This window comes from Dama dama, chromosome 8, assembly GCF_033118175.1.
Source record: "Dama dama isolate Ldn47 chromosome 8, ASM3311817v1, whole genome shotgun sequence".
Taxonomy (NCBI): domain Eukaryota; kingdom Metazoa; phylum Chordata; class Mammalia; order Artiodactyla; family Cervidae; genus Dama; species Dama dama.
Window position 1 is genome coordinate 3,153,089 of NC_083688.1, and position 14,038 is coordinate 3,167,126.

Genomic DNA, 14,038 nt, shown 5'->3' on the forward strand with positions numbered 1-14,038 from the left:
GGGGCCGGAGACCCGCGGCCGGGTGGGGAGGGGGTCCTTCTCTCCCGGCCGGCATCCTCCAGCTCGCCGCGGGGACCGCGTCTGCCAGAGCCCGGGGTGCCTCTGCGCTGGGTCCGAGACCTGCCCTCCCCCTCCAGGGGCTTGGCTCTGGCCCGTGGGGCCCCCAGCCTGCGACCCCCAGCACCTCGGGTGCTCCTTGGCACCTCTGTGTCCACTCGCCGAGAGGGGCTTGCCCCGGCCTGGAGAGCGCCCAGTGGCCCTGGGCTCTCACCTACCCAGGGCCCTGCCCTCGACCCATCTCACCGCCCGCCCCTTCCAGGAGCTCTGCGCCCACCCGGCCAAACGCCCCGAGTCCCCCTTCCCGTCCTCCTGACTTGCCTCTCGCTCCTGCTGGAGGACTCCGCTCCTCAGGTGCCCCCTCCCAAACTCCCTACCCAGGTGTTCGCTCCAGGTGTTTCTACATCACACCCGAGGACGCCCCCAGACCCCCTCTCCATCCCCCTCGGGGTGCTGACCCTGACCCAGAGGCGCCCCCCCCCCCATCCCCACCTTCCCCGCCTTCCCACCAGCCAGCCTCCACGCCCACCCGACCCGACCCCCCTGGGGCCTCACGTCCTCGCCCTCCGCCCCCATGGTCCCAGAGCAAGTCCCCGCCAACCACAGCACCCCGGACTGGGGATCGGGGCCGCCGTGGGCACCCGGGGGCAGCGGCTGGGTGGCCGCCGCGCTGTGTGTGGTCATCGCGCTGACGGCGGCGGCCAACTCGCTGCTCATCGCGCTCATCTGCGCGCAGCCCGCGCTGCGCAACACCTCCAACTTCTTCCTGGTGTCGCTCTTCACGTCGGACCTGATGGTGGGGCTGGTGGTGATGCCGCCCGCCATGCTGAACGTGCTGTACGGCCGCTGGGTGCTGGCGCGGCGCCTCTGCCTGCTCTGGGCCGCCTTCGACGTGATGTGCTGCAGCGCCTCCATCCTTAACCTCTGCCTGATCAGCCTGGACCGCTACCTGCTCATCCTCTCGCCGCTGCGCTACAAGCTGCGCATGACGCCGGCGCGCGCCCTGGCGCTGGTCCTCGGCGCCTGGAGCCTGGCCGCGCTCGCCTCCTTCCTGCCCCTGCTGCTGGGCTGGCACGAGCCGGGCCGCGCGCGGGCACCCGCGCCGGGTCAGTGCCGCTTGCTGGCCAGCCTGCCCTTCGTCCTCGTGGCGTCGGGCCTCACCTTCTTCCTGCCCTCGGGCGCCATCTGCTTCACCTACAGCAGGATCTTGCTGGCCGCCCGCAAGCAGGCCGTCCAGGTGGCCTCTCTCACCACTGGTACTGCCGGCCAGGCCTTGGAGACGCTGCAGGTATGGAGGCGGGGGCTCGCAGGGAGACCCGGGCGTGGGGGACGGAGAGGAATGAGCAGTCGTTGGGTGCCCACTGGGCATCCACGGCTCAGTATACAATTGCTGGCACTTTCAAGTGGTCATTCCCAGCGCCCATCTTCCTTCTGAACTCCAGACTCAATGCCCAACCGTCCACAGGACCCTCCAGGATGTGGGCAGGTTTCCCAAGGGTAACATGTGCAACAGGGCATTCAGGGGGTCCCAGCTCTCTCCACTTGCTCCTCACCCATCTTCCCCATCACGGCCAATGGCACCATCATGGCATCGTGGCCCAGAAACTTAGGAATAATTTCTCTCTCGTGCTCAGGGGATTCATTCACAAGCCCCTCTATACCTGGGTCATCTCCAAGGACACCTTCCTGATATCCTGATCCAAGCCACTATTGCTTCTTCCTTTGGAGCCTTTTTCTTTTCTTCCTGTGCTGGGTCTTCAATGAGGTGCCCAGGAAGCTGCCCCACAGTACATGAACTCTTCTTTCCCCAACCAGGGACTGAACCTGTGTCCTCTGCATTGGAAGAGGGATTCTTAACCACCGGACCACCAGGGAAGTCCCTTACCTGGGAGCCTTTGATCGTCTCCCGCTGCCTCCCGCTGCCTCCCGCTACCTCCACCCCCAACCCACTCCTATCCATTTTCTGCACAAAGAGAAACAAAAGGGCGATCCCCTCACTTCTTTGCTCCAAACCCTTCAGCGGCTTCCATGGCTCTTAAGATGGAGAGGAGACCCGGGCCAGGATCTGGCCTGGGACCCGGTCCTGCCGGCCTCTCCAGCTGCACCTCCTCCCTTACCCACTTCCTGCTTCTCTGCACCAGCCCTGTGTCCTTCTGACGCTGCTGGAAGGTGCCAGGCTGTGTGCCCAGGTCTTTGCACTGGCTGTGCCCTCTGGAATGTTCTTCCTCTGGGGCTGTCCTTTCCTGACTCTTTAGTTCACAGGTTACTCCTTCCCAGAGGCCCACCCTGACCACCTGTCTGCAGACCTCCCCGCCGTCTGCTACCTCCATCTCAACCCCCAGTTAATTTCTTGGTTTGTTCATTGTCTGCTCCCTCACCGGCGTGTAAGCTCCCACAGGGGCTGGGCTTACCTGGGTGGGTTTCCATCTCCACTGCACCTGGTAGGTGTCCCCTGACTCCTTGTGAATGGGGTGGGTGCTCTTAGCTGCAGGCCCTGCAGCGTCTAGAGTGGAGCAGGTTCCGCAGCACCTGAGTCCTGGCACCCTGCTGCCCAGGGATGGGCATTCAGACTGCCCAGGCCTGAGCCCCAGAGAACTAGACCACAGACCCCCAAGAAGGTCCCAGCTGGGCTCTCTAGTGTCCTCCAGGTGTGGCCTCAGGTGTGGGAGGTGTCTCAGGGTGGGAGGTCCCTTGAGTGGTGCTTACTGGGTAGACGGGGCTGAGAGGCTGACATCCTGGCTGGCAGCCCCCAAGTGGCTCATCCATGTCTCCCCTGCAGTGAGGCCCATCAGCTAGGATGATGGCGTCCTGGGTGGACAGGAGACCTTGGCTGCAGCCCGCTCTCTCCACTGATCTATACTCACTAGAGAACCTTCTCCAGTCTCTGCAGGTGGCTGTGACCCTGACTTGGTTCTCAAGCTTCAGGATGGCTGCCATGGGCTATCCACACCCTCTCCCTGGGTTCTTGTAAAGCAGCATTTCCCAGACTTCAGGCTTTTGGGAACTGCCTCGTGGCATCTGCCTTGCTATCCTGCCACCCAGCCTCACACAGTCTGTGAGTCTCTGCAGCCATATGTACTTAGCATTTTCTTGGAGTCATCTCATCTTTTTACTTCCATGAATTTATTTAGAAAGAAAACTTCTTATCTCTTTCACTAACGGAAACATCAGTATCCTTGCCAGAAATAGAAGGGGGTCAGAACCGCAACTTCAGTGAGGCTGCAGCAGCCCCAGCAGTGTTGCTGAAGTCCAGCTTGGATGGCTGGAGACGCTGAGCCCAAGGCCTGCTTTCTCCTTGTTAGACGCTGGAGGGACGTTAAAGATGCAGCAGCACCAGCATGAGCCTTTCTCTGGACAGAACCAGAGGACTGGGAGGGCGCTCTAAAGGCCCCTGTTCTTACTCTGTGACTCAGTTATTTTGTCGGGTGTTCACCCACCATCCAGGGTCATCTGCCCGTCCCACTCTGCCCTAATGACTGAGGAGGTGGAGCTGGCTGGTCTCGGTGGGGTTGGAGTGGAGAGGTCTAGATTCTTGGTTACAGCAGTGCCTCTGACACACAGACTTTCTTTCTGTGAAGCTAACCAGCTGGCACTTGGGTTTAAAAAATAATACTTTTATTTATTTATTTTTGGCTGTGCTGGGTCTTTGTTGCTGTGTGAGCTTTTCTCTCCTTGTGGCTCACGGGGTTAGTTGCTCCATGGCGTGTGGGATCTTCCCGGGTCAGGGATCGAACCCATGTCTCCTGCGTTGGCAGGCGGATTCTTTACCCCTGAGCTACTGGGGTAGTCCCCTGGCACCAGGATTGAACCTGAGACTGTGGCCTTAGCACCTGGGCAGGTGTCCAGCCTTTGAGCACCCACAATGTGCCGGGCAGTGAGCTAAGCGAATCCCCGGATGCCCAAAGGGGCCGGTAACCCCCGTTGCTGTTTGACAACTGGAGGGCTGGGGGTCGATGAGGGGAGGCGACTTGCCCACGGTTGCACATCTGGTCTGGGAGGTTCAAGCGCAGAGCCTGGGTCTGAGCCTTGCGCTGCCGAGCCGGCGGTGACGTGCCCTTAAAACCCGGCTCCCCGGTCACCGCCCTGGGTGACCGCTCCACTGGCTCTCCCCCTCGGTCTCCTCTGATGGGTCCTCCTGCTCTGCCGCCATCTGAGGCACTCCCCAGCCTCTGTCCTCCTCAGACCTCCTTGCTTTTTCCCACGTTCACTTCCTTAGTGAGCTCGTCTCATCCCGTGACTGGAAGTACCACATATACGCTGATGACTTCCAGCCTGGACCACTCACTTACTTCGCCCCCAGCAGAATTGGGGATTTTTTTTTTTCCAGGCTCCGGACGTAGTCCTTAACTTGACTTCCTTGTATCGACTCCTTGATGTGCATTGCTCAGGCCAGGAACCTTGGCGGCAGCCTGACGCCTCTCTTTCCCTCTCGCTGCACACCCTGTGTGCTTTCTGTGTTCAAAACACACGTAGGGCCTGACCGCTTCTCCCGTGTCAGTGGCTGCCCCCACTCCAATGGCTGAGCCCTTCATCTGATGCCCAGGCTATGGCACTGACCTTCCTCCGGCTTCCAGAGCCCATTCTTGCTTCCTTTTGATCTCACACTGCAGCCATGGTGATCCCTGGGAGTTCCCTGGCGGCCAGTGGCTAGGACGCAGCATGAGCCCGAGTTTGATCCCTGGTCAGGGAATTAAGATCCCACAAGACATGAGGTGCAGCCAAAAAAAGAGAAGTGCAGGCCCTGTCGTGAGAGTCCTTGCCCCTCGTCTGGTCTCCTTTCCTCCACCATCCCCTCACTCTTTCTGTTTCAGCCGCACTGGGCTCCTTGTTGTTCCTTGAGCACCAAGGACACTCCTGCCTCAGGACCTTTGCACCTGCTGTTGCCTCTGCCTGGAGAACCTCACGTCACCACACAGATCTCCCCCTAACTTCCGTCCCTTTCCTCTGGCCTCTGCTTGGCTGTCTTACTAGCCGCTTGGTTAGTAACAAGATGACACTTGCACAGATCCCCTCCAGCCCTCATTCCCTAAGTTGTTCTCAGCAGAAAATAGCACCACCTGACACATTGCACGCTTTCCATTTATTGTTGGCATGTTTGCTTCCTCCTACTAGACGGTACGTTCTGTGAGGGTGAGGACCTGTCTTGACTGCTGTGTTCTCAGCATCTAAAGGAGGGTCGTGAGTGTTCATTGCTCAGTGATGAAAGGAAGTAAATGGACACAGCGCTTCACAGAGCCCAGGATTTAACCCCAGCTCAGGTTTCTCCCTTCTTTTCCCCTTTTAGAAGCAGTTCTCATAGCTGATGGACCCTGCACTTTTTAGTACATTCATTCATTCACTTCCTCAGTGCTGTGCTGAGTACTTTTCTTTTTCTTTATTTAAAGCGAAAGTCGCTTAGTCGTGTCTGACTCTTTGCAAACCCATGGACTGCCCGTGGAATTCTCCAGCCCAGAATACTGGAGTGGGTAGCCTGTCCCTTCTCCAGGGAATCTTCCCAACCCAGGGGTCGAACCCAGGTCTCCCACATTGCAGGCGGATTCTTTACCAGCTCAGCCACCAGGGAAGCCCTGGGCCTTAGTTGCAGCATATGGGATCTTCAGTCTTCATTGCGGCATGTGGGGTATAATTCCCCGGCCAGGGATGGAACCTGGGCCCCCTACATTGTGATCACAGGGTCTTAGCCACGGGACCGCCAGGGAGCTCCGTTGAGGACCTCTGTTGTGCAGGAGCTGTCCTAGGCTGCGAGTGCAGGCATGAGTGGGTCTGAGAAGGTCCTGCCCTCTTGGAATCTATGTTCTAGTTGGAAAGAGAGATGGTAGTCACGACACCCTATCACGATGAGGGTTCTGGAGCTTATAAGAAGGGTGTCTCTTCTAGTAAACATCAAAAATCTATCACTCCCTGTGGGTATGTTTGCAAAATCAAGGAAGTCACAAAACCAAAGGCTGAGAGGCATCGTCACGGGTCCTTTAGCCTCTGGGCTTCCCAGGCAGTGCTAGCGGTAAAGAATCTCCTTGCCAGTGCAGGAGACATAAGATCCCTGGGTTGGGAAGATCCCCTGGAAGAGGGCATGGAAACCCCCTCCAGAATTCTTGCCTGGAGAATCCCAAGGACAGAGGCGTCTGGCGGGCTACAGTGCATGGGGTCACAAAGAGTCGGACACAACTGAGTGACTTAGCACACACATGCACAGCCTCTGAGGCAGAATGACTCTCGGCCTCTCAAGCCTGACATGTGTCTGTGTGAATATCTCCCGCTTTCTGGAATGCCTTTTCTCTTGGTTTGAATAAGGAAGTGTCAGACTCCACCATCCAGCAAGTACCTAGCTTAAAGTCACTCAGCTTGCTTCCCAAACCACCCAGATGCTAAGCAAGCTTTCTGCCGGCTAGTTTCCATACTGCCTGGAGAACTGCCTGTGTTTGGGGACTTGGCTTCTGGGAGGCCGCCTTACTCTGGCCTCCTGGGTTGTGACTGTCTTTCGTCATCTGAGGTGACGCATCTGGCCTGGGGTGGAGGCGTTTTCATTGTCTGGACCCAGCGGAACTGATGAGAAGGAACAGAACTTGGGGGGGGGGGGCTGTTAGGCCCCCTTCCTCCCCTTCCCGGCCCCACTGAACCCTTGGCTGCTTCCTTGATCCAGTCTCTCGCTTCCCTGCAGAGGGAGGGGGCTGGCTCCCAGTCCCTGAAGTCCTGGCTCTTTGGGAGTTTCAGACGTGGTTGCTGAGCTGGCTGGAGGCTTTCTCTGCCTCTATCTGCCTGTTGATGCGAATGAGCTTTTAGAAAGCCACTGGTTGGCTCAGCAGTTTCAGCCAGGTCCTCCCAGTCCCATGGGCTGTGAGAGAGGAGTCCTGCTTAGAGGTCAGGCGGGGGCTGTGGGCTGGGGGTGCAGAGCAGGGCGTGAGAGGTGGTGATGGTGCCCGTGAGATGCAGCCTGGGCAAGTGTGTGCACGCACGCGTGTGTGTGTGTGTGTGTGAAAGGTGGGCGCCCCTGTGGTGATGGTGCTCAGCCTTGGGGGGTTCCAGAGGGGCCGCTGTGGGCGCTCAGCCTCCTGGGGAGCAGCAGGCGGCCCGGCTGGGCGTCCCTGTGTCCTGCACCCTTTCTCTCTGCCAGGATTCGTGCGTCTCTGCGTCATACGCTCTCCCCACCACCTTCCTCTCTGCCCCACCGTCCCCCTTCCCTCTCCCCCTCGGCTCAGTCTCCCCGCCTCCTCTGCACCCCCGTATCTTCCTCTTCCTTCCCTCCCCCCGTTTCTCCTCCTAGTCCTCCTCCCCCAGCTTTCTTCACCCTCCATCACCCAGCTATGCATCATTCTGTCCCAGCGATCCGTCTTCCCTTCCATCTCTGCCTCCTCCTCCTGAGAGGAGGCTGTGATCCCAGAAATATCTCAGAGGGGGAGGAGGGGGTGAGCAGGAGCAGAGCTGAGCGTGACAGGCTGGGCCGCCGCTCAGAACGAGGCAGCCTGCTGCAGCCGGGACGGGGTGCGGGGCTTGTCCATCTGTCTGGGCCCAGGTTCAAACCCTGCCTCTTTCTCACTTCAGCTGGACGACTCTGGGTGAGTTGCTCGCCTCCCTCTATCCCAGAAGTAATGCTGTTTATCATCTGAGGCTGTTTGAAGCATCAGTGAGATGATATATATATACCTGGTGCATAGTAGTTTCTTGTTGTTTGACAAATATTAACTCTGTCCTTTCTTCTTGATGGTAAAATGCAGGGTGCTGGGAAGTTCACCCCTTTGAGTCTTCCTAGGGGGAATAATAGCCATGGCTGCCATTAGCAGCCTCATCACCATTATCAAGGAGCTGAGGTGAATACAAATAACAATAAACACCGACCACGATCACTTAGTAACTAACTCATACAGTACTTACTATGTACCAGGCACTGTTCAGGTAACTTTCTATTATCTTTTCTAATCCTTACTACAGTCCTGCGAGGTGGCTGTCATGAGAACGGCCGCTTTACAGACGAGAAAGCTGAGGCCCGGAGAGGTGAAGGGCGCTGCTCAGGGGTGCTCAGTTACTAACAGCCACAGTTTGAACTGGGCAGTCTGGCCCCAAGGCCTGTCTCATCACCCTCACACGGTGATTAGATGGCTGGGCTTCCCAGGGGCGCGGTGATAAAGATTCCGCTTGCCGATGCAGGAGATGCAAGAGATGCGGGTTGGAACTCTGGGTCAGGAAGATCCCCTGGAGTAGAAAATTGCAATCTGCTCCAGTATTCTTGCCTGGAAAATCCCATGGACAGGAGCCTGGTGGGCTACACTCCGTGGGGTCTCAAAGAGCTGGACACAAACAGGGTGACTGAGCACACGTGTGGTTAGATGGTCATACAGGTTGGAGATTACACGAGGGGATCTGTCAGTACACCTTAAAATGAAAATTCATCAGTAGCGGTAAAGTAAAAGACCCACTGACCTCATCCAGTCACCTCCCACTCCTGTCTCTCCAGGTCTCTCCAGTTCTTTCTCTGTGCTTGTGGATTTGTTTATGTTTGTGTGTTTATGTTTGGGGGTGTGTTTATGTTTGTGGATTTATGTTGTGTATTTGTATGTTGTGGATTTGTTTATGTTTGTGTGTTTAAGTTGTGTGTTTATGTTTGTGGATTTTTTTGCTTAAAGAAACTTAGTGCCTCGCTTTGTGTCTTTTTTAAGCAGAGGTGATCATGCTCTCTCTCTCTCTCTCTTTTTTTTCCCCTTCATGCTGTCTCTCTTGTTTTGCAACTTGTTGTTAGCACTTGATCATGTGTCATGCAGATCTTTCTGTGTGTGATTGATTCATTCTTTTAAACATCTGTATAGTATCTTATAGTGGGAATGTATTTATCCTTTTAAACATCTGTTAATATTCTAGGGCTTCCCTGGTGGCTCTGCTGGTAAAGAGTCCGCCTGCAATGTGGGAGACCTGGGTTCCATCCCTGGGTTGGGAGGATCCCCTGGAGAAGGGAAGGGCTACCCACTCCAGTATTCTGGCCTGGAGAATTCCATGGACTGTGTACAGTCCATGGGGTCACAGAGAGTCAGACACGACTGAGCGACTTTCACTATAGCATTCTAAACCAGGGATTATTTAACCACTCTCCTCTGATGGACTTGTGAGCTGTTTCCAGTTCTTTTCTGTCATGAATGGAGCTGGGGTGTACATCTTTGTGCTGAGTGAACAGACAGTGACAGGAGTTTATGGACATCGGAACCCGCAAGCAGACTTCCCTCCTGGAAGGGTGCTGCCAAACTGTCCGCCGATGGCTGCCCTCTGACGGTGGCAGATGCCACAGACGTGTTCTGATACAAGGGGCATGCAGACGACAGGACCTGCCACGAGCGATCATGAGGTGGCTTTAGGGCAGAGAGAAGTGGGAAGGGTGGCATCACCCAGACCCCAGCATGTGGGCTGGTGGTGGCCCTTGGCTTCTGTTCCATGAGGGCCTCTCGGTGAGAGTGGTGGGGTTTCGCTTGGGGCCGTCATCCTCTCCAGAATGGAAGCAGCGTGGTAAAGTGGAAAAGGCTCAGCGTCTGGAGCCGGAGGTGACTTTAACTCTTGTTAAAGAGTTCCCTGACTCAACTCTTGTCTGCTGTGTGACTCCTGGCTAGTTATTTTGTCTCTCTGAGCCTCATGGGCAAGATGAAGGTTATACCTTCCTCCCAGAAAGACCGAGTGACAGAATGCATATCAGGTGCAGATGCATTGTAAGCACTCAGTAAGTGGGGATAACAATGTAGGGGTCTGTGGTGCTTTGGTTTGAGCACAGTGTGACCTTGGGAAGGTCCCCTACTCTCTCTGAGCCTCAATTTCTTCCCTCTTGCCTGTTTTCTTGAGTCAATTCTTTGGGGGAGAAGAAGAGGCAGAAAAATGAAGGTTTCTTCCCAGGAAGACTGGAGAGGGACTCTCAGATCATGGTTGACCCCTCTGGGTTGCCCTCCGCTGATGACGACCCCTGTCTTATCTTCCAGAGTGCCTTGGTTCCCCAGTGCCCAAGAGCCCTGGCAAGACCATGGCTGTCTCTCGTCTCCGCACCAGGCTCCCAGGGGTGAGGGGCTACTGTGTGGCTGGGGCCCGCGGGAGATGGTGTCTCCCTCCTCCCCTTGTGTCTGTCCCCATTGACGGCAGCAATTTAAAGTCAGAGCAGCTCTTAGGAGATTCTTTTGGGGAAGCAGGTGTGTCTCCCTCCAGGCTGACCAGGTGGGGCCACAGAAGCCACAGAGAGTCCATGCTGGAGAAGAGATGAGAAGGGGCGAGAAGGGCAGACCCTCTTTTCTCCCAGGCTGCCGCGTACTGAGTCAGAGCATTTGTCCTGAGATCCACGCTGCTTTGGAAAGCCTGAGCTCTTGGTGGAAGGACAAGGCTCCCAAGGGTGCTACAAACTTCCCCAGCCTCATCCACACACCACTGAGCAACATCAGGGCTGCCGTGTGCTTGCATTAACTCCGTGTCCAGCACAGGGCATATGTGTATTATCCGCAGCCTCACGGCAACTCCGTAAGCTGAGCGTTTTCTCCCACTTGACAAATGTGGAAACTGATTCTCTCAAGATCACTGAGTGAGTGGTAGAGGCACGATTTGAAGCCAGATCACTTGTTTTAAAAGCCCAGCTCTCGCCTCTGTGCCCCGCCAAGAAGGCGGGAAGAATCAAGGGCCTCTTTTAGGCTCCCCTGTGTGAGCCTTGTATTTGCCTAACCAGGTTTCACCTGGACAAATACATCGAAAAGCGGGAGTTAGAGGGTACCTGTCTCCCCTCTCCTGCCCACCGCCAATGCAGAGCCTATAGGACAGGGTGCAGCTGGGGCTTCAGCACCATGGACAGGAACCAAGCCTGGGTCGCCTGAGAGGGCGTGAGAACAAGGCTGGGAGGGGGAGTTCCTGCCCGTGGGGGGGGTGGGGGGGTGGGGTGGGGTGGGGGGGTGGCTCTAATGCACCCCGGGGCTCACGCATATTGGCTTTGCCTCCTCCGCCCCCTTTCCATCTGCGAAGGTTGCCTGGGAACCTGGCTCCTTTCTTCCTGCCTCCTCCTGACTTTCATCCTCCCGTACCCAACCTGTCTCTGGTTGACTCAAGAGCTAAGCGGGGCTCTCACACAGTTTAGGAAGTGTTGGGGGGGAAGTCTCTGGCCTTTAAAGCCCAGGTGTATTCCCAGGCAGCACACATATCCTTTCATAGTCCAGTGAATTATGCTCATCCCAGTATTTACATCAGCTGTCAACATAGGTGGGTTTCACTTTGTGTAAAGCGGATATATGAAAATCCAAGTTGATTACAACACATGGTTTAGAGGAGGGCTTCACGTTGCAGCTTTTGTGGATTCCTGGAGGTTTCAGGGATGGACTTCACAGTGGTCTCTGAATTCTCTGGCTATGTGGCAAATTTTTTCTTCTGTGTGTGTATATAAGTGTGTGTGTTGTGTGTTTGTAAACATTTACAAGCTTTTTGTTTTCTGGAGAGTGAGTTGTGTAGATTTCATTCGAATTTCAGTGGGCTCACAAAGTTGAAAAAGTTAAGAGAACCGCTGGGCTAGCGGGTCATCTGGTACAGAGAGCCTTTTAATGTTTTGGGACGCCTGGTCTCCAGCCTATAAAAGTCACATTTGGGCCCCTCATGCCTTTTCCCCCACTCCCATTCCTAGTGATTTATAAGATATTTAATTGCACTCATTTGTTTGGGGCACATGTTTCAAAATAAACTTTATTTTGTGGGTCATGAAAACAGTGGTGCAAAACTGTCACTCCAAAACATGAAGAGAATCAATTCACAGGCACAGAGACTGTCAAGCCTCGGACAGCAGCTGTCCTCGCTCGTCAAGCACTGTTCGACTGCAGCTAATTCCTGAGGTGCCCAAGGTCACTGCAGGACAACGCTGCACCCAGACACAAACCCGGCAGCTCGGAAGACCCCGCTCCCTGCAAAGGGCAACACGTGACACCGCCCACACCCACGATCATGGGCCCCTAGGAAGCCTCGCCGCACTTCCTAGAGCCCCTTGTGCATGCCAAGTCAGGCTCAGGCCTTGGTGCAGGGCCAGGACAAGGGCTCAGTCTATTTCTGGGATCAAGGCTCAGTCTGGTCCAGGGCAGAGGGTCAGTTTTGGACTGTGGGTATGTAGGGCTCAATCTATGGTAGGTATCAGGGGTCAGGGCCATGAGCAGAGCTTAGTTTATTGCTGAAGAGCTCAATCTGAAGCCAAGGTCAAGGTTCAGCCTGGAGTCGGGGTCAGAGCCCAGCCTAGGACTACAACTGGAGCCCATTCAAGGGTCACGGCTCAGTGTATTAAGGGCTCGGTCTAGAATTAGGATTAAGGCTCAGTCTGGGCCAGGAATAGGCTCAGACCAGATCACCTGGCCTTCCTCTCTGCAGGTGCCCAGGACCCCAGGCCCCGGGGTGGAGTCAGCTGGCAGCAGGCGTCCAGCCAGCAAGCATAGCAGGAAGGCCTTGAAGGCCAGCCTGACCCTGGGCGTCCTGCTGGGCATGTTCCTTGTGACCTGGCTGCCTTTCTTTGTGGCCAACATAGTCCAGGTAATGCCACCGCTGGGGGTGGGTGAGTCCCCGCCCTGCTGGGGAGGCCCCGAATCCCCCGAGATGGGGAGGGAGGGAGGGAGGGAGGGGTACTCTGCGTCCCGGCTCCAGGATGTCCCCCCGCCACTCCTCCAGGCCGTGTGCGACTGCATCTCCCCGGGGCTCTTCGACGTCCTCACGTGGCTGGGCTACTGCAATAGCACCATGAACCCCATCATCTACCCACTCTTCATGCGGGACTTCAAGCGGGCCCTGGGCAGGCTCCTGCCGTGTCCCCGCAGCCCCCGGGAGCACCAGCCGGGCCTCGCCTCGCCCTCCGTGCGGACCTCGCACAGCGGCCCACGGCCCGGCCTAAGCCTGCAGCACGTGCTGCCCCTTCCCCTGCCGCCAGACTCGGACTCCGACTCGGGCTCTGGGGGCTTCTCTGGCCCGCGGCTCGCGGCCCAGCTGCTGCTGCCTGGCGAGGCCGCCCGGGATGCCCCCCCGCCTGCCAGGGCCACTACGGCAGTCAACTTCTTCAGCATCAATCGCACAGAGCCCGAGCTGCGTCCGCGTCCGCCTGGGACCCCCACGAACTGATGCGGGCTTGGAGAGCTGGACTGGATGGAACCAGGTCCCCCGAGGCCTTGGACCAGCTCTTGGCTAAAACCAGGAGGCTCCAGGTCCTCCGGGGAGCCTTCTGAGCTCCAGTGGGTTGCACTGAGTCAGCACCCCACTGCCCACTGCGGGCCTCCAACCTGGAGGCCTAGTCGCCGGCTTCAGGAGTTTTCTCCAGGAGGCGTCACCGCTGAGTGTAACTGGTGGGTGTGGAGAGCGAGGGTGGAGGGCTCCTGGGAGGGGGCTGAGGCCCTCCTGGTCCCACTCAGGGTGCAGTTAACCATCTCCCTTGCACACCCTACCAGACTGCGTGGGGGCCATGCCTCTGTCTGCAGAGGTGGCTCAGCGCTGGGCCAGATCCCGTGCCTGCGGGCCGTGACCATCAGCATCAGGTCCCGGGAGTCTGTTAGAAGTGCATGTCCCCGCCCTACCCCAGACCTGCCGGTCGCCAGGTGAATCGTGTGCACATTGTGGTTTGAGATGTGCGGGCTCAGGGGGTCTTTAACCCTGACGATGGCTGGCTAGACAGTTTTCAGACCAGCTAGACTCTCAGGATACACGCGCTGCATAGTAAACATCTGAGCCTCGGGGTCGGGCAGGCAAAGTCTGAACCTCCGCTTCATTGCTTTCCAGCCTGTGTACAAGTTAACCGCTCTGAGCCTGGCATTCCGCATGCAAATGGGGAAATGATGCCTGCCTCCTCGGGCGTTCCGGGCACAGAATGCCCAGCACTCGGCAGGTGGTCAGTGGGTGGTCCCTGCTGTTGTTATCCAACCCCCTGGCCCTGGCAGAGGGCCAGGAAGGGCCACTTGTTCCCACTTTTTTACCCCCACCTTCCTCCTCCTCTTCAGCCCCAGCCCACAGCCCATGATCTATCCCTCCA

The 14,038-nt window shown here is 57.0% G+C and overlaps 1 protein-coding gene across 1 annotated transcript; it reads left to right on the forward strand.

The window, feature by feature from the left end:
- The first annotated feature begins 631 nt into the window (after positions 1–631).
- Positions 632–13,384, forward strand: HTR6 (5-hydroxytryptamine receptor 6). Its single transcript, XM_061148064.1, has 3 exons — positions 632–1,345; positions 12,400–12,558; positions 12,694–13,384. Exons 1-3 carry the CDS (start codon positions 632–634, stop codon positions 13,135–13,137), a joined length of 1,317 nt encoding a protein of 438 aa, XP_061004047.1. The 3' UTR covers positions 13,138–13,384.
- The last annotated feature ends 654 nt before the right edge of the window (positions 13,385–14,038 follow it).